The 22,385-nt window shown below is 43.9% G+C and overlaps 1 protein-coding gene across 1 annotated transcript in view; it reads left to right on the forward strand.

Moving 5' to 3' along the window:
* The window catches only part of SORCS1 (sortilin related VPS10 domain containing receptor 1), a 474,417-nt gene that overhangs the window by 347,539 nt on the left and 104,493 nt on the right, over positions 1–22,385 (forward strand). The window contains exon 6 of the mRNA XM_074999892.1: positions 17,699–17,763. Coding sequence (XP_074855993.1) covers positions 17,699–17,763 — 65 coding nt within the window. The remainder of the gene's footprint in view (positions 1–17,698; positions 17,764–22,385) is intronic.

Raw genomic sequence — 22,385 nt, forward strand, 5'->3', positions numbered from 1 at the left:
AAGTTGATGCTTCTCTCTCTCTCATAAGGATGTTTTCAGGATAAATTCGTTAATGCATCAGACTGTGGTGATGTGCTGTTTATAAGAACCAACATCTACCATGATCACCCCACACTGGGATTTCTATGCAGCAGTCCCTCAACAAGAGAGGATGGGACTGGCTGTAGGGTAAGGCAGGCAAGGCAGTTGCCTTGGGCCCTGCACCTTCAGAGCCCGTGCTTCAAACTGATTATGGCATCCACCACTACCCGACGGGCGCCCACTGTCAGCATACCACCTTGGGCGCCATCCATTTTCTCCTCAGAGAACAGAAAATGGTGCAGTGCATTGGGGAGCCCAGCCTAAAGAATGGGAGCATGAGCCATCTAACTCCAACTTCCTTGAGGCACTGCAGCACCATTTTCTGTCAACATATTGCAGTTCTTTATCTACATACTCCATTTTCAGTATTTTTCTGGAAAGCCATCAAGGCATTGCTCGTTCATCACAGCAGTGCTGCATTCACAGTTTTCTGAAGGGAGCTGCCATATTTAAAGAGATGGTAGAAAAGGGAAACCGTAGTTAGTTCAGTTGGGCAATAGCTTCATTAAAATGTTTGGGACTGTTAGTTTGAAGAACCTCTCTGAATCCTCTTTGATGATATTTGTGGCTTTTTGTAGCCATTTTCATCAGTTTTGGTCACCTAGTCAGAGAGCAACAACAATATCTTGTCACTACGACAGCCAGTTACACTCCATCCATCATAGCAAACAGGATGGAGTTTTGCCCTACCCAAGCAACAAGCTGCAAGTCTAAAATAGTCACAAATTGGTTCTTGAAAGATAATCAACACATGCCACTTGTTCTAAAAGTGCCATGCTAATAAATGGCTCGGAAAATGCTAATGGGGCGCAGATATAAATTTATGGTGCCTCATTAGCATACGGTCACGATTCACAGTCCAGAAGTTGTTCCTGGGGGCTGCACTTCTACACGCTGTTTTGCAATCTGGAAGAGCTTCTTCCAGATTCCAAATCATGTGATTGTATTCTAATAAGGTGCCGGAAATTTATATCCATGCCTCATTAGAATTTTCCGGGCCGTTTACTAGCATGCCGCTTTCAGAACAAGTGTAGAGACAGCCAGAGTGTAATAACTAACGCAAAGTCAGTGGGTTGGAGTAGCACAATTAGAGATGACTGGACAGGTAAAAAACTTGAAAATGTGAAAACAAAATTGTGAAAAGATACTTTTCCAGTTAGGTTTAATCATAAATCGAGCCCTGAGTAATTCTGAATGACTTATTAATTGCACAAAACCAAATGTTGCACAAAACCCATACTAAGGGAAGAGCTCAGTAGGTCAATTATTTTGGCCTAGATACAACCCCTGGTTTTATTAATGTTATTCTTTGTATCATGTAGCTCTTAGGGACTGCAGTCAAAGAACAGAACCCTACTGTACCGGTTGCTGTGTAAACAGAAGAAATGATCATTCCTGCCCTCAAGAGAATGTTGTTAATTACATGTTTATTGTCCACTTTCATCAGAGCAATGCTGCAACGGCAGTTTCTGGAGAGAGCTGTAATAGTTAGTGACTTGGTATCAAAGGAGAAGAAGGCAAGAAATCATAGCAGAGTCTTATGCAATACCCTTAATGCTATGGGATGGAGATAGATTAAGTCATCCTCAGACTTTGGCCAAGGTGTTCCATATCTGACCCCATATCCATATCCAAAATTTCACAAATATCCCCTGTCTTTAGAGTCGACCCAGAGCAGGGCTTCTGCTCATTTTCCCCACCCCTGAGTGGAATGAATTTTGTTATGTGCACCAATATGGAGTTGATCTGTGGCCTGAGGCACAGCACTGGGGTTCAGGAATGTGAGGGTTCCACCTGTGGATGCCAGTGCTGGGTTGGAACCAGAAATAAGGGAATCAGGACTGGCACAGAGGGCTGAGGGTGCAGATTTTGGGGTGAGACTGGGGGTGAGGGATTCAGGGCTGGATCCGCCGGCTGGGGTGTGGGCTCTGAGGTGGAGCTGGGGATAAGAGGCTCAGGGCTGTATCGGGGGGTGGGAGTGCGAGGGCTCTGACCAGAGGTGCAGGCAGGCTCTGGTGTGTGGTCAAGGATGAGGGGATGAGGGCTGGGACAGAGGTTGGGCTGCAGAGGTGTGAAGGGAGAGAACTCCAGCTTGGGGATGCAGGCTGTAGGATGGGGTTGAGTAGAAGGGTCTGGAGAGAGGGGAGGTGCTCCGAGGCTGCTGTGAGGACTCCCCCAGCCCTTGCTCCTCACAGCAGTACCTGGGCTGGTGAGGAAGGCACCTTTCCCCACCATGGCAGCTCCGGGCTGGGGCTGCAGGAGAAGCACAGCTCCCCTGGCCCCAGCAGGTCTGAGGTGGGGCTGGGTTGGAATTCAAAGGAGGGTTACCCAGGCCATAGTTGTGTTCAGGCCAGGGGACAAATGCTGGGTGCCTTGAGTGCTTGCTCAGTGCTAACGAGGCAGCTGCTTGACTGTGCAGCTTACATGGAACTTAGAGCCAGAGTTCACTTGAATTCAGGGTAGGGTGACCATATCTCCCTCAGCCAAACATGGGACATGGGGGAATAACGCTGTCCTGTCCCTGTGGGGGGTGCTCCATGGCCGCAGGGTGGGGTGAGCAGCTGTGGCTCTTAGCTGTCCTATGACTTGGATGCCAGGAACAGGGCTGCTACTCTGCCAGCAGAAGTCCCAGCTTTCCCCAGCCACAGGGAGCCAGGAACCAGGGACGGCTGTGCCAGTCTGGCTTCCCTAACTGCAGGAAGCCAGGCAGCTGTTGCACCATCTCACTGTTCCAGGTCCCAGTTCCCCCAGCTGTGGGAAGCCAGGTGGCAGCTGTGCCACTGAGCCGGTTCAGCTCCTGGCTCTCCCAGCTGTGGAATACCAGACCCAGGTGGCAGCTACCTGTGCCAGGAAAAAGGTGGAATACAGGGAAATTTGCCTCTTTGGCAAAATAAATCAGGATGCCTTCCTGGTACTCATGGTACGATATTGTCCTGGCTAAAATGGGACAGGTGATCACTCTAATTTTGGGGGGGTTGAAATCCAGATTAATTTTCTTTTAATTTGCAGCTCAAGCTCATCTCTCATTAGTGCATATTGTCCATGGATATTTCACAGTCAGTCATGGGAGTGGGGAAAAGGGCAGTAATCACAAGTCCAGGTTCTGCAACTGGGAAAGTAACATTCAGTTGGATGATGGAGGGACATCAGACAGTTTCCTATAGGTAATATAACCCCCTCATCAGGATAGTCCCTGTGATGGGCTGAGTGGAGGAGGAGGAGACGACAAGAGGAGAAGCCAACTGGAAAACAAGCAGACATACTTAGAGGGGATGTTGGGGAGTCCATAACAAAAGGATGTTTTTAAACTGGATTTGGAGATGATTAGAAGCCAGGCTAGGCGAGGGAACTGATATGGTCTTGCTTCTTGAGTGAGAAAATAGCGTGGCCAGAATGTCATCTGGAGCAATGGTTCAACATGTACCCTTGGGGGGTATCCCCACCTCTTCTGGGGCTATATCAGCTCCTTTAGGTATTTGCTTAGTTTTACAATAGGCTCCATAAAAACACTAGTAAAGTGAATACAATCTAAAAGTTCACTCGGGCAATGACTTATTTCTACTGCTTCAAATGCCTTAGCTGAAGTGTAAGTATAATATTTCTATTCCAATTCATTTATTTGATAATAAGATGGCAGAAAGTCAGCAAGTTTTCAGTAGGAGTCTTCTGTGATCTCTTTGCATGTTTTTGTAAGTAAGTAATTTTTAAGTGAGGTGTAACTTGGCGGGATGCAAAACAAATCTGACTCCTGAAAGGGGTGCGGTAATCTGGAAAGGTTGAATGGCACTTGTTTCAAGACCTCAAATTACCGTGGGACAATGTTTCTCAACCCGTAGTACACAAACACTTAGGGGTATGCACAAGAAGTCTGGGGGTACTTACAATTTTTTAGAAGTCGTACTTTGTAAAAAAAAAAAAAAAAAAAAAACGTTGAGAAACACTGTTCTGGAGCAGTGCTTGTTAAGCCTTTTGAGATCGTGGAACACTTATGAAATTTTTCTTCAGAAAATTGTCAGACCCAAAAAACCCCAAAGAGCAACATGTACAACAAAACAGCAATGAAGAGGTACTATTGTGTGTGGTTTTAATAACAGAAAATATATACATGCACTGCATGTTGTTGCCAGTTGCTACGCAGCCACGGCATGCCTGAGGGTGTTCACAGAACACCAGTGTTCCGCGGAACTTAGTTTAGAAGACACAGAGTTCTCTAGATCAGTCTATTACTTAGTTTGGACATGGTTATTAGTTTGAGTCCAATATGACTGCTCCATATGGGCTCAGCTTTACCCAGACTTTGAGAAAGAGAGATGAGTGGACAGGTGAGAGAGTTGTGTTTGTATGTATGAATAGAGAGAGGGGGAGCGACAGATGAATGGGTGTGCGGGTGGAGGACTTAGAGAATGATGGACATTTTACCTCTGATGGAGAAAAGCAAATGGAGACGAGCTTTAAAAGTAAATTGGCGGATCAAGACATTGCAGTGGGAAAGAACCCAAACATTAATTTAAAAGCCAGGATTCTGTTCACTAAAGGAGCTTCTGGAGGAATTGCCTGAAAACCCTGCTCACCATTTAGAAAAAACTCCACTCTAGCAGTCGGAGCTTGCCTGGCAACCCATTCCAGTGGCTCTTGTCAGCTTTTTGGCTGGGTGAAATCAGGTGGGCCGAGCTGGTTTGAATAACGTTGTGTCTGGGTGGTTGCCAGAAGCGCCGGGCATCGCCAAACAAAATTGTTCCGTCGCTGTGGGGCGGCAGCTGGAGGCTGACAGGGAGGTTGCCAGTCAAACTGCAGCACAACAGCGTGTCCAGAACATCATCTGCTTGATGTGACTTAAAAGCCACAGCGGATGAGTTAAGCTGTACGGAAAATTTTAATTAAAAAGAGACACATATAATAACTTGGACACAAAGCCAACTTGCACATGCCAGAGGAACTGATGAAGTCTCATGGGGCACTGAGTGAGATCCTTGGCTGGGGGGTTGGGCTTTGAGGTTTTCTGAAGGGAATGACACATGTTTGTTTCCAAGCGGATTTTGGATTTGGAAGAAAATAGTTTGAAAGGTCAGAGCCCAGAGACACAGGCTAATAGGTTTAGGCAGGCTCAGGCTTCAGGGCAAGAGAAATGTTTAGCAAATAGCACCCATGGTCCCCCCACAAGTGCCAATGTGCTGAGGTCACCTGAAAGCAAGGTTCAATGTTCCCTTAAAAGTTACTGCTGCCAGCATGCATCCTACAGACGCAACAGTCCTGGCCTCTGCCATCTTTTGCTTGCAAGCCAGTAATGTCCATATGATGTCTCTGCCTTCTCACAAAGCCAGTGTGCTGGCTGGCATTGTCCTCTGAATTAACACCCTACATGTATTTCAATATGCTCAGTGAAAATTCTTGATAAGAATTCCAAGACCTTGGATACACTTGAGTCCTCACCATCCACCTGGAACGAGGTTCTGGCACCTCTAAGCTGATGAAGGGAACATTTGCAGTGGTACTGCCTAAATGATGACAGTTTCCTATTAATTCCAACTCATGCTTATATCCTGGACTGAAGTTAAGGGGATGCACTCACCAGCAGAAGTAAACACACCTCTTTATGCAGGATGCAAGAGCTTGAGTTTAGGGCTGATTGAGCAGAAGAGCTGTGTGTTGCTAATTAGGGCCCAAGGATATGTCTCTATTTTAAAGGTATTTTGGGGAATAAACAAATTTGCATGCACAGGTTAACGCTTCATCATTGTATTTCATGAAATTAGGTAGTTAGCAACATAGATAACTTGAGTAAGAATGCAAGGAGGAGTTCTGAGGTTACAGAGTCACAAGGCTATCCCTCTGCTGCTTGGGTGTGAATGTACCTTGTTTGGGTACATGCCAGGACAGTTAAATTCTCACCCTCCGTAGCTGTTTAATCAAAGGCACACTGAAGAAGCATGCTTTACTTTGCATTCTTCCTGTAAATGACCTCTGTGAACTCTGTCCAGAGCAGAACATGGTATTGCAAGATTTGTGCATCCAAGGCTGTTGGAATAAATAATCATATAATATTACTGTGACAGGATCCTCAGGGTGCAGCCTGGAGCTGGGAGACTACTGTTCCCCCGAAACTCTGCAGCCTGGGCTGTCTTTCACAGTGGTGCTCTAGGGACAAGCAGCAAACCCCTCCATGCACTCTTCTCACTCAGCACAACAGCATGTGGCGCCCCCACCCAGCCACCCCATGCAGGCCCACCCATGCATCCACCCCTCACCATCCCTCCATGTATCCACTCCTCCCTGTCCCACCACCGTGAGCGTGGGCTATGGGGATAGTGGAAAAATAAACTGTGTAACGAAAACTGTTAACTCTGATTGTTACAAATAATGAGCAGAACTATTTATAGTGTGGAATGGGTCAAAATATGTTCTTGAGGGGGCTGGGGAAGGGGATACCTTAGCCTGGAGAGGAAAAGGGGAGGGCAGCGCAACCTGGAGGGATGGGTGCCCCATCAGACGCTGGGCCCCTCCCACTCCTGGTTCAGGGTCTCCAGCAGGGCTGGGCTGGGACACAGAGCCCACGGAGGTAGGGTCATGGGAGGGCTTTGGTGGGGTCGGGCTTGTCAGGGAGGCAACAGGAGGGGGCAGATGCTCCCACAGGACCATGGTTAAGTCCCTGAGTTTGCCCATGAGGTCCTCCCAAGCTGCCCTCTGTCAGGCCAAGTCTTCCTTCTCCTGACAGAGGCGCCACTTCCCCACTTCCACGTGGCGGGAGATGCCATCATTGTCCCCGGACTGCCGCTGTACCTTCTAGCTGCAGGCCTGTTGTGGTGCTGGTGGGGTGGAGTGACTAGGTCCTCTTCTCTGCCTCCAGTGGGCTGTCTGGGACAAAGGACTGGATGGGGCTCTCCCGGCCCTCTTGCAGTGCATCTGTGAGGATGGAGAGGATGAGATGGATGGCATGTCAGTCCCTCAGTACCAGCTTGGGGTTTGTGCCCCTCAACCCACCCCCCATGAGCAGCATCCCCCCACCACCATCCAATGGCACAGCGGCCATGAAGTATTGTGAGCCCTGAGGGGTCCCTGCCATTGTGGGCTAGGCCCTGGCTGAGGTCCAGCCCACACACTGCCTCCCTACACATGCAGCTCTCAGTGCTGTCCATGGTGGCAGGTACTGAGTGTCACCGGTGGTCATTACGGTGTGCCAGGAGCCATGGCCATCTAGGGTGTGTCTGGCCTGGGTCTGCTGGCCTGTGGGTGGCCCACTGGCAGTTGTGATGCCCCCAACCCACCAGCCAGGGAGTGTGCCCCATCCGGTACTTACCAGGGGTCTCTTGCTGAAGTCCAGCAGTGCCCTGATGACTAGTGCCCGGCTGGACAACCACAGCTGTTAAAAGGGGAGGAGAAGCCCAGGTTTCATTCTAGGAAGTGCCCATGGCTGACTGCTGTAGCCCCCACCCTTGTCCCCACCTTTTCTCAGGCGCAGAGCTCCACCCCCCTCCCCACTGTGCCCCAGGGCCCATGGTGGCAGTTGTCCCTGCCACTAAGAACACTCTTGATTAGCTTCACAGCCAGTGTAAATGGCAGGAGCTTGCACCAGCTGAGGATGCGGGCCTCTGCTGCTCAGAAGAATTGGTTAGCAAAGCAAGCTGCCAAGGGAGCCCAATCGCTGGAGACAGCGTACACAGTCAGAGCTAAGGTTAGCTCAGGAAAAAGGGGTGTGCTTGCCTCTCCCGTGAGTAAAAGGGGTTCTCTGGATGAGTGGTGAATGGAGACGAGACAAGAAGTGAGTGTAAAACAGCTTTATTAACAATGGCTTAATCAATGTTATGCAGGGGGGGAATTAAGGGGGAATACCTAGCACACTGTAGCTGTCTACCCCAATGCACTGTCAGGTGACGGATGGGGAAAGCCTGTACTTACGGGGCAGTTACCAAACCACAGATGGCAAGCAGAGCCCACACCAACATCTAGCCAAAAGGGTCCGGATTTTCGGCGGGAGGGACAAGTGACTCCAGCCAGCTGACGGGCTTGTCAAGGTACTGATTTGGGAGGGGGATGTTTAACTTTTTATCCGGGTTTGGACACGGGAGCAACCCCTGGGCCAATGTCAGTGCATTGTGCCCTTTTGCCCTCTTTAGGAGTGAGGAGTTTTTCCTTTTTAGGAGCTTTTAATCCTTGGTGAGGCGGGGGTCTCGCTCCCACATATGTGACTACGCCCTTAGCTGGCCCTGCTGCCTCGTACGTGGCTGAGCCCTTAGCTCCTTGGTTGGGGGGTGTCAATGCACACTGGCATGCTGAGTTCTGATTGGTTAGCGAAGCCTTGATCATGCACGGGGTGCGTGCAGGCCATGGCCTGTAACACTGTCGTGGTCACGCCTCAAATGGCTGTGCCCACATTGCCCCCTTTTCTATACGTGTATCTGCATATAATACAGTCAGGGTAGTGTGGGTCGCAGCAGCAGAGGTACGACTCGGCTGTACCAAGCACGCACCTGCCTGAAACGAACGCGTATGTATTTGGCATGGCTAAACTCCCCATGGTGTCATGGCTATGCTGCTGCCTATACTTGCCCAAGCTCTCATTGAGGTGGGCAGGTGATTCACACCCCTAGCTCTTACGTAGACATAGTCTTCTAGAGCTCGCTGCAAGGGATCCCTCGGAAACAATGAAATCAGCCATGTCATTGTGCGAGGGCTAAACCAGAGAGCCGGAAGAGCTCTCACCCATCCCTAGGGAGGGTGGGACAGGTTCTGTCCTGTTTCATGCTAGGAGACTGGAGAACGTCTTCAAACTTCCATCTGAGATGAGTGGGGGACAACATCTGTGTTACTCTCCCCACAGCCAGGAGATAGGGGGGCTTGTCAGGCAGGGATATGGGTGAACGACCATTCCCTTTTGTCATCTACAAGTGGCTAAATTATGATCTTAGCGATTCTTGCTGTGGTGCTGCTCTAATCTGTGCCTGGAGTTAGGTACAGGGACTGATACCAGGGCTGGTGGTGGGAGGTTGTTGGGGAAAATGATCAGAGCAAAAATCTGGCCCATTGTAAATGACCATTTTCTCCATCTTCAACAAGTTGCACTCTGCAGAGCCGTTTGTAATGTGTCCACCATCCTTGAAAAGGAATAGGACTGGAATAGGGGCCAGGATTCTTGGATTCTGCTTCTGGCTTTGCGAACATAATTACTGGATTGTCCCTTTAATCTTGTGGAATCAGTGGAATCATTCTGGATTAATACCTGGAGAGCGGAGAGTAGAATTTGGCCCTTAATCCCCATCAGCAGCTCATTTTACCAACTTATAAAACAGACATTTTGCAATAGTACCTGGATATTTCAGTGGAGTGATGGGAGACTGACTCACCTGTTATTTGCAAGATGTTTGAGCATGTGGGACAAAAGGCTCTGAATAGAGTGTAAGCATTACAATTCAGAGAGTGGATTGAGGGTACCACAAGACCATCGGCAGGGAGATAAAAAAGGTAGCGTCTAGGGATGCACCTTTGTCGCCTCTCATTTGTTGTTGTGCTTCTGGCCTTTAAAACAAAAACAAGCTCCTGCCATTGAGTAATTTGGAGGAAACTGTCAACTTTTGCAACAAGAAGTGACAAGACATGCCTCAGAGGAGTGAGGGAGCTGGCTTAGCGTTAGTGAGATTTACGATACAGGGTTTGCCCAAGTGCTAGGGCTAAAAGAAGATAAATCCCAATAGACAAATACTCCCAATAATTGAATTATGAAGCCATTATCTTGTGCTCAACAGAGCAACTTTATGACTCTGTTGTGATAGGATAAAGCTTGTTAGAATATTTATGCTCATAGGATGATTTCAGTGTAAGGCTATCAGAAAACAAGCGCTCTTTTCTACCTGTCTGTTACGCCTAATTGGCCTTTCTGGGCAATGCAAGGAATGAGGAGATAGAGAAGCATTAGAAAGGGAAATTCATGAGGAACTGAAGAAACGTTGCACTGAGCTGCCCTAAAATAAATATCACTAAGCACAGAGGGAAAGGAGGAATACATACCAACAACTGCTGGAGACTGGTAACTGGAAGAGGGAACAAGGGCAGGTAGGCAGATGTCATTTTCAAGCATCAAATTTGAACTGGATTTTTCAAGCCATCCATTTGCATCTTTATCTGTATTTTTACTGCTAACTGTAGCTCTGTACCCATCAGGGCCTCATCCAAAGCCCATTGGAGTCCCGGTGAGTCTTCTCAGTGGCTGAAATTTTGCCATGAAATGGCAACCCTCTTCCCTGGATTTTTGTTGGTTCAAGATTTCACTCATTGACTTTAATGGGCCTACGATCAGGTCTTGGTTTCCTGAGCTTTTTAAAAGTGAGGATGATCTTGAGGTTAAAGCACAGCACTCAGGAGATCTGGGCTCAATTCCTCGCTTTGAAGTTATCTGTCCTTGGGCAAACCACTTAATCCGTCTTTGTCCCACTAAAGTCAATGGCAAAACTCCCAGTGGGGTGAGGATTCACCATCTGTGCCTCAAATCCCTACCTGTAAAATTAAGATCATAATTTCTCCATTGTCTCCCTATTGAGATTGTAAGCTTCCCAAGGCCACGACTCTGTTACTAGATGTATAAAGTCCAGTACCATAGGGCTTGCATCTTGGCAAAAGGCTTCTATTGTAACACAAGTGGTAGTAGTAGTAATAATAATAATAACAAGAATAATAATTAATAACAACTTTCTTGCAAAATGAATGTGTAACTGCCTGTGTTTTGTTGTGAATGGGAAGAATTATTCCTCTGCTGGGTAGAGTTGGTAAAATTTGCAAAACGTTAAGTTTCTTTTTTTGTAATTAAAATGTGAATGTTTTTTGTGAAATATTTCCTCTCTTTAAAATGATTGCCAGGTTAATTGAACCAAGGAGGAAAAAAAGAGAGACACAATGTTTCTTTGGAACAATTTAATGATAGGAAACTACAGGTTGCACATTTAAAATCTGGTAGTCTCTTACGTGGCAATGTCCGTGGTCTGGCAGGACTACAGATGTTGCCAGACAAGCATGTAATGGATGGTGCAGGGTCTCCAGTGGGGCCTGTAGCCAGAGACCCCAGCTGCTCCACAGCAGGGTAGGAGCTGGCTGGAGCCCTGGGGCAGCCCCTGGAACCAGAGTCCCAGGGAAAGTAGGCTGGAGGCCAGGGCTGCAGCAGCTCCGGAGCACAGGGCTGTCTTGTTGCAGAAGCCCTGGACCTCCTCTTGTCTGACAAACTCTCTTGTTTGGGACCTGTCATGCCTGGAGCATGGCGGGTAAGGGAGGCAGTTCCCATTCTCCCGCTGTTGTTCCCCCTCTCCAGTTTTTCTCTTCCTATCTCTCTCCCAGCTTGTAAGAGTTGTGCCTTTCTCTCCCCTCTGAACCCTTTGCAGTCACCCAAAAGCACCAGAATGTCTTTCCCAAGTGGATAGAAAGACTTGTGTTCCCCAGCTTTATCTCTTGTTTCCAGCCACATCTCCCTGATCAATGACTTACCAGCTCCATACTGTATATTCCATGCTGCCCTGGGGCTCAGTTTTCAGTACAGCATGTCCCCAACTCTTGGTTCTAAGCCTGTAAGGGGCCTTTAGAACTGGCATTTGGGAAGCAGGTCATACGAAGAGGCCATGTCAAGGTGGGACGGAATTTGTAATAGAGTCAAGGGAGAACCTTGGTTAGAACCAAAGTCCTGATCCAGACTTACCTCTTAGTAACCAGAAGTCTTGCTTCCTGCTATGCATTGCATCCCCGAGGAAACACCCTGTGAGCTATATAGTTCACTAGGCATTAATGGCAAAGCATAATCAGAACATCAGTTTTATGCCTTATCTGGTAGTTCAGCTCTGATTTAATTGTATTAAGGCTATGTGCACACTAGCCCGGAAGACTGACTCACTCACGGTCGATCTTCTGGTGTTTGTTTTCTCACGTCTGGTGGGGACACGTGAAATCAACCTCTCAGGGGTTGCAATCAACCCTTGTACTCCTCACGAGACACGAGGAGTAAGAGAGATCGATTGGAGAAACTCTTCTGTTAACTTTCTTCAGTAGGGATGGCCACATAAGCCAAGTGCAGATACATTGATTCTAGCTATGTAATTGTTGTAGCTAGAATTGTGTTATCTGCAGCGACTTATTTTGCCTAGTGTGGGCATAGACTTTGCATGAAAAAGGTGTAAACCAACGTACACATGTTCAGGAGAACACAGGATTCTGGGTACACTCAGTGGAGAGCATAAATGGTGGCATTTTCAACGTTGACTCAATTTAGGCATTAAGGGCTATATTTTCATGAGCATCCCTGATTTTTTGGGAGTGTCAGTTACTTGATGCCGACCTTGTGGGCCCTAAAATGAGAATAATTCTCAAAAAATTCTGCCCACTGAAAACTCCAGTTGACTCTGAAAATGAGATCTGAGTTGTGTTAACTGGGAAACTGACAAGGAAGGCATCCAATCCCAGATATTTCTTTTGAAAAGCTTCTTTTGGCCTTGGTACATATGTGCATTTGAAAACGTTGGCCCGGCTGCCTGTGTTTGACATTATTGATCTGCCCTTGGAGCTCCTAATTACCTTTGCTTAAAAACCACGAAGTGGGTAAAATTATGCAATGCCAGGTGTGGAGGCCTTGTTTTACACTAGCAATGGAATCTCTCTGCATCAGAGAGGCCTGACTCAGTCATTCATCTCCTCTATTCCCCACGCCTGTGAATTTTAGGGTTTTTCACACTAGGGAACATTATATAGTAGGTGAAAGACTGTGCATGACATGGTCTTTGCTGGAAGTGGCAAGGATCTGACATGCATGGAGAGACAGGCTTTTAGAAACCTGGCCAGCAGAGTGATGGCAGAGGCGGGGCAGGGACTGCAGAACACTTGATGAGATAACATTTGCTGTTCAATGTATAGCACCTGATTCTTTTGTCTGCCATTGTCCCTTTCTGAAAGGGGGATATCTTTTAGTCTGCTTCCTACACACCCAGGCAGCAGTCAAAGTCATTGCTGTGCAGTAATTCTGCAACGCTCAGTAAAGGTTTGTGAAGCTGTCAAGCCCAGATGTCTACAGAGCGAGGCTTGGATTTGATTAAAATTTTAGGAAGCAGATTTCTAACTGGCACTTCGTGGTTTTACATATTTCATAACCCAACCATTTTCTGTAAAGGCAGCAGGGAGCATTAGATTGTGGTCCCCTTGGCATTTCCATTGTAGCCAACCCGCCAAATTTGTAAGTTTAGTTTTATTTTTGTGCTTTTGCTTTAAAACGCATGGAGACAATTACAGCAGTTATGCATGCAAAGCTCTTTGGCAAATATAATAGGAGCTGTTTGATAAGCGTGCTACTGTCCTTTCCCCGGAGGAGGTGGAGTCCCAGGGGAGCTTGAGTATTCAAGAAGGGCTGTGATTAAGAGGATGAATCATAATGTTCACTACCAACTTAAAACTATGAGCCCAGGCAGGGAGAAAATCAGCTGCAGGCACTAAAAAGCTAATGGAAGTGTTAGCACTCAGGCTTTGGGAAAGAAGGTAATGGAGGGAAGCTGGAGGATAAGGCAACATGACCCAGTGAGCAAAACACATGGAAGGCAGCCAGAGCTGTATAACGCAGTGGATAAGGGGACTTAGAAATATTTGGCTGACATTTATTTTATAGAATAGTTTCCTACACTGCTTCCCCAGAGGGACAAAGGTGAAAACAAGCTGGGTACCGCTCTGTCTTCAGATCCCCTGTTACATGGATATAATTAATGCCAGAAGTTGCAAAGGATTTTATAAAGGCAGTTCCAGTTGATGCTTGCATAACTCTGCACTGTCTATGTATGAGACACATAATAAGTCAAATTCTCCCGAGTCACAACAGGGGCACTCCAACCAAGTTACATGATGAGTCGGACATCAGAGAACATGACCTTGAAATTTAAGGGGTTTGGTGGGGCAGCATATTAATGTGCTGGTTGTAAGTGATGTAAGGCTTAGGTGCAAATCTTGCCTTAATTAGATCATAAGTACAAATTATTCTGTGATCCATCGGTTGCTTGTTGTCCACATCAGGCAATCTAGAGGAGTGACCTTTGCTCAAGGAATGATACAAGTGGAAAAAAAATGGCCCTGCAGGTCAGGGTGGAGCTCCTGTGGAACCAGGGGGAAGAAACTTTCAGAATGTCTGATGACAGTGCACCTGGCATTGTCAGGAGCAACTCGTCCTTAGGTTGAATTAGCTAGCTGGGTCAGGGTCTGCAAAAAGACTATAGAGACAAGGTGGGTGAGGTAATAGATTTTATTGGCCCAAGTTTCTGTGGTGAGACAGAGAAGCTTTTGAGCCACACACAGCTGTTCTTCAGGTCTTGGAAAGGACTAAGAGTTCAAATGAATGAGATGAATTAGCAAAGCTGTGTAGTGGCTAGGAAGAATGTGAAAGAATCCTTATTGAATCAGACTAATGGGCCTTCTAGCCCAGTAGTTTGTCTGTGCCAGGTGATTCACAGGGAATGAAGAGAACAGAACAATTATTAAGCAATCTATCCCTGGTGGTCTAGTCCCAACATCTAGCTGTTGGAGGTTTAGTCATTCAGCGAATGGGATTGCATCATGAACAGTTTGGCTAATAACCATCGATGGACTTATGAACTTATTCTCCATGAATTTATCTATTTTTTTAATCTATTTATGCTTTTGGGTCTTCACAATGTTCCCTAGCAAAGAGTTCCACAGTATAGAGAATAGTTTTGGTCCACAGGTAATTTCAAAAAGTCTAAGCTGGAGGAGGGAATTCAGTTCAGGTTAGACCACAAATAAATATTTTCAAATATTTGATGAACATCAAATTGATATTGAACATTTTTTAAAAATATTTCTAAGTTACAAAAAAGTGAAATTTTAAAATGAAACCAAATATTTAAAATTATGAATATTCATAAAAATCTTGAAATTAAATCTTGATGCAAAGCAGGATATTTCATTTTTGTTTGGGGTTGTTTGTACCTTTTAAAAAATCTAGGTGAAGTTTGAAATCAAATTTATTTTCAAAACAAAGGACATTAAAACATTTTGTTTCTAAAACATTGAAACAAAATATTTCAACTGATTTAAACTCATCAGCTTTTTTGGTCTAAACTATTCACTGAATTCACAATTTTTTGTCCATCCAAAACTGAGATTTTTGAGTAAACCATGCACCTAAAAATTTAACCTGGCTCATTCCTGACCCCTTTCTAAACGAGCACTGAAATCTTTGCAGTGCGGCCTGAACATTGCTGAAAAATAGACACAAAGGGTACTGTTGTAGAATAAGCACACTAGACCTGGGGTAGGAAACAAGTTTTGACACTCTCTGGAAATGCCTGACAAGGAAAAAGGAGCTTCTTTAACTGGTGAATTGCAATAGGATTCTTCAAGTGAATCAAAACAAATAGTTCCATTTTTCATAGAAGCTTTAAAATGGTCATTGTTAGTTAGTTAGTTAAGACTAGTATTGATTAAGGGTTGGATGGGACTTGGACTGTGGAAGTTGAATTACAGCCTCAGTTTTGATTTTCTGGATATAATGTGGCAATGGACAGAAGAGCATCTGACTTGTCCATCACTGGAAATAAAAGTTCTTTTCTCTTGAATCTACTATTAACCCATAGTTTAGGCTATTGTCTGGAAAATGGTCCATACCGAAACAGGCAAATTGTTAACTGACACATGTGAGGATGGTCCATCTGCTCTTACTCTTCCCTCAGGGAAAGAGTTGATGCCCTCCAGACCAATAAAAGAACATTGCTATTTCTTATCCAGTGAAAACGTGCTTTTTCTTAGCCAGACCGTCATCTGGTTTATTAACACAGCTTTCATTAGATTTGAACCAATGAAATGTCTGGCAGGACAGGAAAATGTCATTTTATATTTGTTAGTTAATGAGAGATTATTGGTCATTATGGATGTAAATTAAAGAAATGTGCATATGATGTCTGATAGAGAGGAATGACCAGAATTCTACACTGAATTGTAGAAATCTAAGGTTGGGAGGGACTTTGAGTCATCAAGTCCAGCCCCTGTTCTGTGGCAAGACAAAATAAACCTAGGTTATGCCTGATAGGCCCAACTTCTTTCAAAAACCTCCCCTGGTGGCAATTCCACAGCCTCTTTTGGAAGCCTGTTCCAGATATTAACTAAAAAGCTTTTTCTTGATATTTAGTCTAAATATCCCTCACTGCAAATTAAGCTTGTTACTTCTTATCCCACTGTCAGTGAACATGGAGAACAATTAATCAACCTGAAGTCTATTATCAGTTCCCTTCTCAGACCATGTCTGCACTAGCAATTTCTTTTAGAAAATCAGGCCCTTTTTCGAAAGAACACACAAAACATTCACACAGAAAATACACTCGTGGGTCTGAAATTGAAAGAACACTGCTCTTCTGGAAGCCTGCTTCAGCTCTCAGATCAGAAAGAGTGCCTCCTTTTGAAAACTTCTTTCGAAAAAAGGCATGTGTAGATGACCCACTGTCCCTTTTTTTTAATGAGCAGTCCTCATGGTGCCATATTTTTCAATCCCAAGCCTGTTTTTTGGACAGAGCAGGGGCTGGATGGACACTTTCTATCGAAAGAGCAGATTGATCTTTTGATTTGTTTTTTTGTGTGTGGACACACTCTTTTAAAAAAAAAAACTCTTCTAGAAGAGATCTTCCGGAAGATCATCTTTCAAAAGATTGCTGTAGGGTAGATGTGGCCTCAGAGTTTTCTCAAAACTAGTCAGATCCAGTTACTTTAAACTTTCCTCACAAGTCAGATGTTATAAAAGTTTAATCCTTTTTGTTGCCACTCATTGGACTCTCCCCTTTGCCAGCTGCTTCCCTAAAGTGCACCAAGTTGTATTTTGCACTGTTCCAGCTGTGTTTACCAGTCCCAAGGTGGATGAGACACTGATCTCACCTTTCTTACTCATGACGCTCCTGTGAATACACCCCAGAAGGATACCAACCTTCTTTGAAGCTGAATCACATTGCTGAGTCATATTCAGTCCGTAATCCACGATAACCCCGACATCCTTTTCAACAGTACTATCATTTAGCCAGTTATTCCCCATTTGGTAGTTGTGCGTTTGATTTTTTATCTTCCTAAATGAAGTACTTTGCATTTGTCCTCATTAAATTTCATATTGCTGACTTTAGACCAATTCTCAATTTGTCAGGGTCATTTAGAATACAAATCCTGCCCTCGAAAGTGCTTGTAAGCCCTCCCAGCATGGTTTTATCTTCAGATTCTATAGCCACATGCTCCACGTTATTATCCAACTCAGAAATCCAAATGAAAAATCAAAGCAAAGGACACATGATTTTCTAAACACGGAATTATCCCCTGCCAATCAAAGCAAATTACATGCCAAAATTCCCCAATCTGAAGATGGTCGGGGCACAATTCTCAGCATAGTTAAGGCTGTTGGAGGGAGGTTAATACTGGTTTTATAAAAGGCCAGCATGGCTAGAATTTCCAAGGTTTGTTATTTTGGGGAATGCCAGCATGATCTTTCAGGGTTCTTTAGCTTTTAGTTACTGCTACAAATTTATCTCCTGCTAAATGCACTCTTCTATATGTAATAAATGTAGTGGAAAATGTCTGCCTGGTCTTGATCCATTTCAGTGCTTTAACTTCAGTCTGTATTTTGCAGGTCTATGATGGGTTCCAGTAAAGAGCCAGATCTCGTGCACTTGGAGGCAAAGACAGTAGATGGCCGTAAGTACATTTGTTTCCAGACAATATTGGCATTACCAGCACTGTCATGTTCTGGGTTAAATGCCATTCTGACACACTACAGTGGAACAGACCTTATTTCTCTGCTCAGTTTCTCACTGGCAGGGTTTTCAAGGCAGAGCTCCTCCAGCTAGCTGAAAAGTGGGAATTGAGAGGCTCTGGAAGGAACTTAACCTCCAGGAGGGAAGATTCCTATAGGATGTTCAGCCTTGAAGTCACTCTGTGAAAGAATACTCTCTTCTTCACTTTACCTCTGTGCCTCCTCCATTGAGTTTACCTATTCAGTCACCTTTCTTTGCTCTTTTGGCCAATGCTCCTTCAGCTTACAACTCCAAACACCTTTCTTAATCTCTCCTTGCTGGACAGAATTTTTTTCCAGTCCACTGGTAACTCTGCTGGTATTTTCTCCACTCCCATGCTTCCTGGTGTTCAGTCTTTCTGCTTCCACACCTTTGCAGGTCTTTCCCTATGGGTTTATTATTTTTTTCCGTTTGATTGATTGATTGCCTCAGGCGGTTGTGTGCCTCACAAAACCACCCGAGGGCCCTGGATGTTCTCATTTTTAATTCCAAGATGGTTCTCTTGCAAATGTCAGCTTTGCTGAAATGTAAATAATAGATTTGCACTAGTTGCAGGATTTTTTTTTGTTTGTTTGTTTTTTAAGACATACTAAATTAACTTCTCAAAAATGCCACTCAGTCAATTTCTGCTCTCGGTTACACTGCCAAAGCTCATAGTAGTTTTTTCTGGATTTATGATGGCAGCAGTTAGCCCACAAACTGTCAGAGAGGGAGCTGTCTCAGGACAACTTTTTTTTAACTTGTTTAGTGTTACAGGTATGAGATTATTCTTTAGAAAATGAATATTAAAAGGACACCTTAGGAATAGAAATTGTATACATTGGTAATGTCTTTTCCATTTAACAACATACCAGACTATTAAAACTCAAAGAACTTTAAATACTTCAGTGTTTTTTACCATTTATTACTGTTTTAAACTTTTACATTCTTTGAACACAGAAAGGAGGCCAATCTGTCCTTCATGCTCCTATAGAAGCATTAAGAGGTTCTGGACTATTCTACTATGATAACCTCTAGTGGAACAGCTACACTGTCATATTGTGTTTAGAACTATTACTGTATAGTACTGTAGTAAGTGTTTGTAGAGAATTACTCTCTTCTAGTGACACCGTAAGGAATATTCACTTCATGGGGTGCCAGGTCTGTCCCGGGATCAAAACTCCAAATCCTCTTTTCTCTTCTCTTCTGGTCCTTAGAAGAAGAATATTTTAAATTTATAAAGTTTTTTTTTAAGAGAGAGAGACATCAAAGTGTTTTACAAAAGTAATAAACATTATTATGCCAATTTTACAGATAAGGTAACTGAGGTACAGATAAATGAAGTGACTTGCTGAATGTCACCTGGTGAGTCATCATTAGAGTTGATAACATAATCTGGATTGTTTGGCTGTTTAGTACCTATTCTAGCCACTAAACAGATCTGCCCTCTCCACAGAAAACTACCCCAATGCATCTGGTGGTGAACAAACTGTTCTCCACTTGGGGAGAATAGCAGCAGACAAGGGGTTGTTACTATTTTCAGGCTCATCCCAAGAGTTACAATGTGTGAATCATTTCTCTAATCTTTTTCAAGGGTCACATGTTTGGGAGCTAACCAAGGGTGAAAATTCAATAAAGGGATTTAATTTGTAAAGGTATCCCTGTTGAAACAAAGCAGAGGAAAAGAAATACCCGGCAATTGAAACTCAGGATCTAAGCAAAAGCACAAAATCCCAATGCAAATAGCAAGAGAGTTTTATTGTCGTGCCTTGTATCTTTTCCAGCAGCACATTAACCATGGCTTCAGGTGAGAGACAATAGAGATGTCAGTGTAGTAAAGTATTAGAAAATCTGGCTGCCAGGGTTGTGAGAGCATTTATCATCATTGGGCTTAGTCTGGGGCATTCCCAGCTGGAATAATAATAACTTATTGTGTCTCTGCTTTCGTGTCCCTGATTATATGCTGTCTTCATTTTTGTATTTATTATAATTCTAGATGTAACGTTAAAACATTTATAAGGGAAAAAATAACAGTCCCTCAGCTTGCATAAATCTTATGTATCTTCATTGATTTCAGTGGAGTAATGCCCAATGATACCAGCTAAGGATCTGGCCTTTAATGTTAGCGTTCAACCAGCAGTCTTTAAAAAAGGGCATCAGTATGTGATGAATTTGGTATTGGAGTTGTATGATAATTTGATTATTGTACAGAGTTACTTGATATCATTTAAGTTTTTAAAACTCTTGGTAAATTTCTGTAGATGCCAGGTGTAGAAATTTTGATCTCCAGTATAAAATCCAAGTGCATAGAAAGTGATGCTTGCATTTAGTAGTTTTGCTTGAAGTCCAGTCTGGGACAGACTCTGATTAAGAGCCATGTGTCAATCACTGTGATTTCAGCTGGCAGAAATTCTCCTGAGTCTTATCTTACATTTCTGTTCCCATGGCATTGTGTCCCTAGGGTTCCACATTGAGTTTGGAGTAAAATCAGAAACTCATTGATTTAAAAAAAAAAAACCCTCACCAAAAGCCATCAATTTTTGCCTGGCCACAGTGTACAGAATCAGTTAATTTCTTGTAGAGCTGAACAACACCATAAGTCATTTTCTTTGTAGCCAGAGGGCAGAGAGTGTGCTCTTACAAGGTAGAGCCAAATTAGATCAAATGTTATCAAAATCCCCTTGTAAAGTCCATAAATTTTTGAGAACTTTAATTGGGCATTAGGTTGGTGAAAAAAATGTGAATTTTGTAGCTAGTGGTGTGTACAGCTCTCGTTAGTGACAATTAGACAAGCAAGACTTGAAGCATGCTGAGATATCTTAGTACTATGCCTTTAAGAATTGACTGGTTAAGGGCCCGATCAAATGTTCACTAGATTCAATTCACGGCTCTGCCGAAGACACCCTCTATAATCATAAACAAGTCATTTGATCTCCCTTGGTCTCAGAGGTAAATGGCTGTGAGTCAGGAGACCTGGGTTCTGTCTCCAGATCCCACATTGGGTTGCTGTGAGGCGAGTGAGAGCAAAAATTTCAAACAATGTGTCTGGTTTACTCTAGTTAATACAAGTAATCATAACTCCTCTGGTTCAAGGATGAACGCCCACTGTACATTTGGATGCTATCAAGGTACCTGCAAGCGATAAAATAAATGAAACATCTTGTATATAGGTCTGCTGCTATAAGTTGGGAAGGAAATGGCTTTCCTATCAGAAAATTTTATACAGGTGTGTGTGTGTCTAATATTAAATCATGATTTTTTTAATGGAAACAAGCAACTGGGCAAGCCAACACATTTGAAATATTTTATTTATGTGTTTATTTACTATATATAGCATAAGTTTCAAAACAAAAAGTTTCTTTCAGATGGATTTTTTCATTTAGAAAATGTCAAAACATTTCAACAATTTTGAAGCTTTCTTCTTCTAAAACATATATGAAAAAAGAGGTCAAAGCCAAGTCTTGCTGGCCAATGTCATGGAAAGTAGTTAAGAACATCATAATAAGGCTCAAATTAAATGTATATTTCTTCCTGTGTACTGCCCCCTTTCCCCCCATCAAAAAAAAAAGTTATCAACTGTGAGAAGGACAAGTGTAAGCCATTCTGGATAAAACCCAGAATAAAAGAGGTGATCAAATATTAAAAAGCACACTTTAAAATTTGAAAGTCAAATTCCACTGAGGAAAATAAAGGAATATACACCTTTGGTAAGTCAAGTTTAGAGGTATAATTATGTAGGCCAACAGGAGATTTGAATAGCAAAAATGGTTTTAACATCAGAAGCCAGAAGCCTGCCAAACAATCAGTGTTTCCACCAGAAATCAAGCTGCCAAAGGAGAATTCAAGGAAGACAAGGTCTTGTCAGAGAAGCTAAGTTCATTCTTTGCATCAGTCTGCGCTCCAGAGTATGTGAGGGAGATATACACAATGGAGCCCTTCTTTTTAGATGACAGATCTGTGAAACTGTCCCAGATTAAAGTGCCAGGAGAGGAGGTTTTAGAACAAATTGATCTGTTTGACCTGGACAAGGAGATGAAAAGGGAGGTGGCAAAATTTACAGATAATACAAAATTACTAATGATAGGTAAGTCCAAAACTGACTGAAAGGTTACAAAAGGATTTCACTAAACTGGATTATGGGGCAACAGAATGGTACATGAAAGTCAAAGTTGATCAATTAAAAAAATGATGCGCTAAATTATCTGATCCCACCAAGAAAGATCTTTGAGTCACTGTGGCTAATTTTCTGAAAACATCTGCTTACTGCTCAGCAAGTCAGTAAAGCTAACAGAATGTGAGGAACCATTAGGACAGAGCTAGACCCTAAGGCAGAAAACATCACAGTGCCACTGTAGAAGTCCCTGGTAAAACCACACTTTGAGTGCTGCAAGCCGTTCTGCTTGCCCCATGCCAAAAAGATATATTAGAATTAGAAAAGGTAAAGAGAAGGGCAACAAAAAAACCTTTAGAACAACGTCCTTTTTATGAGAGTTTAAAAGACTGGGATTGTGCAGCTTTTGAAAGGTGGCTAACGGGGTATATAAT

This window comes from Carettochelys insculpta, chromosome 7 (assembly GCF_033958435.1).
Source record: "Carettochelys insculpta isolate YL-2023 chromosome 7, ASM3395843v1, whole genome shotgun sequence".
Lineage (NCBI taxonomy): Eukaryota > Metazoa > Chordata > Testudines > Carettochelyidae > Carettochelys > Carettochelys insculpta.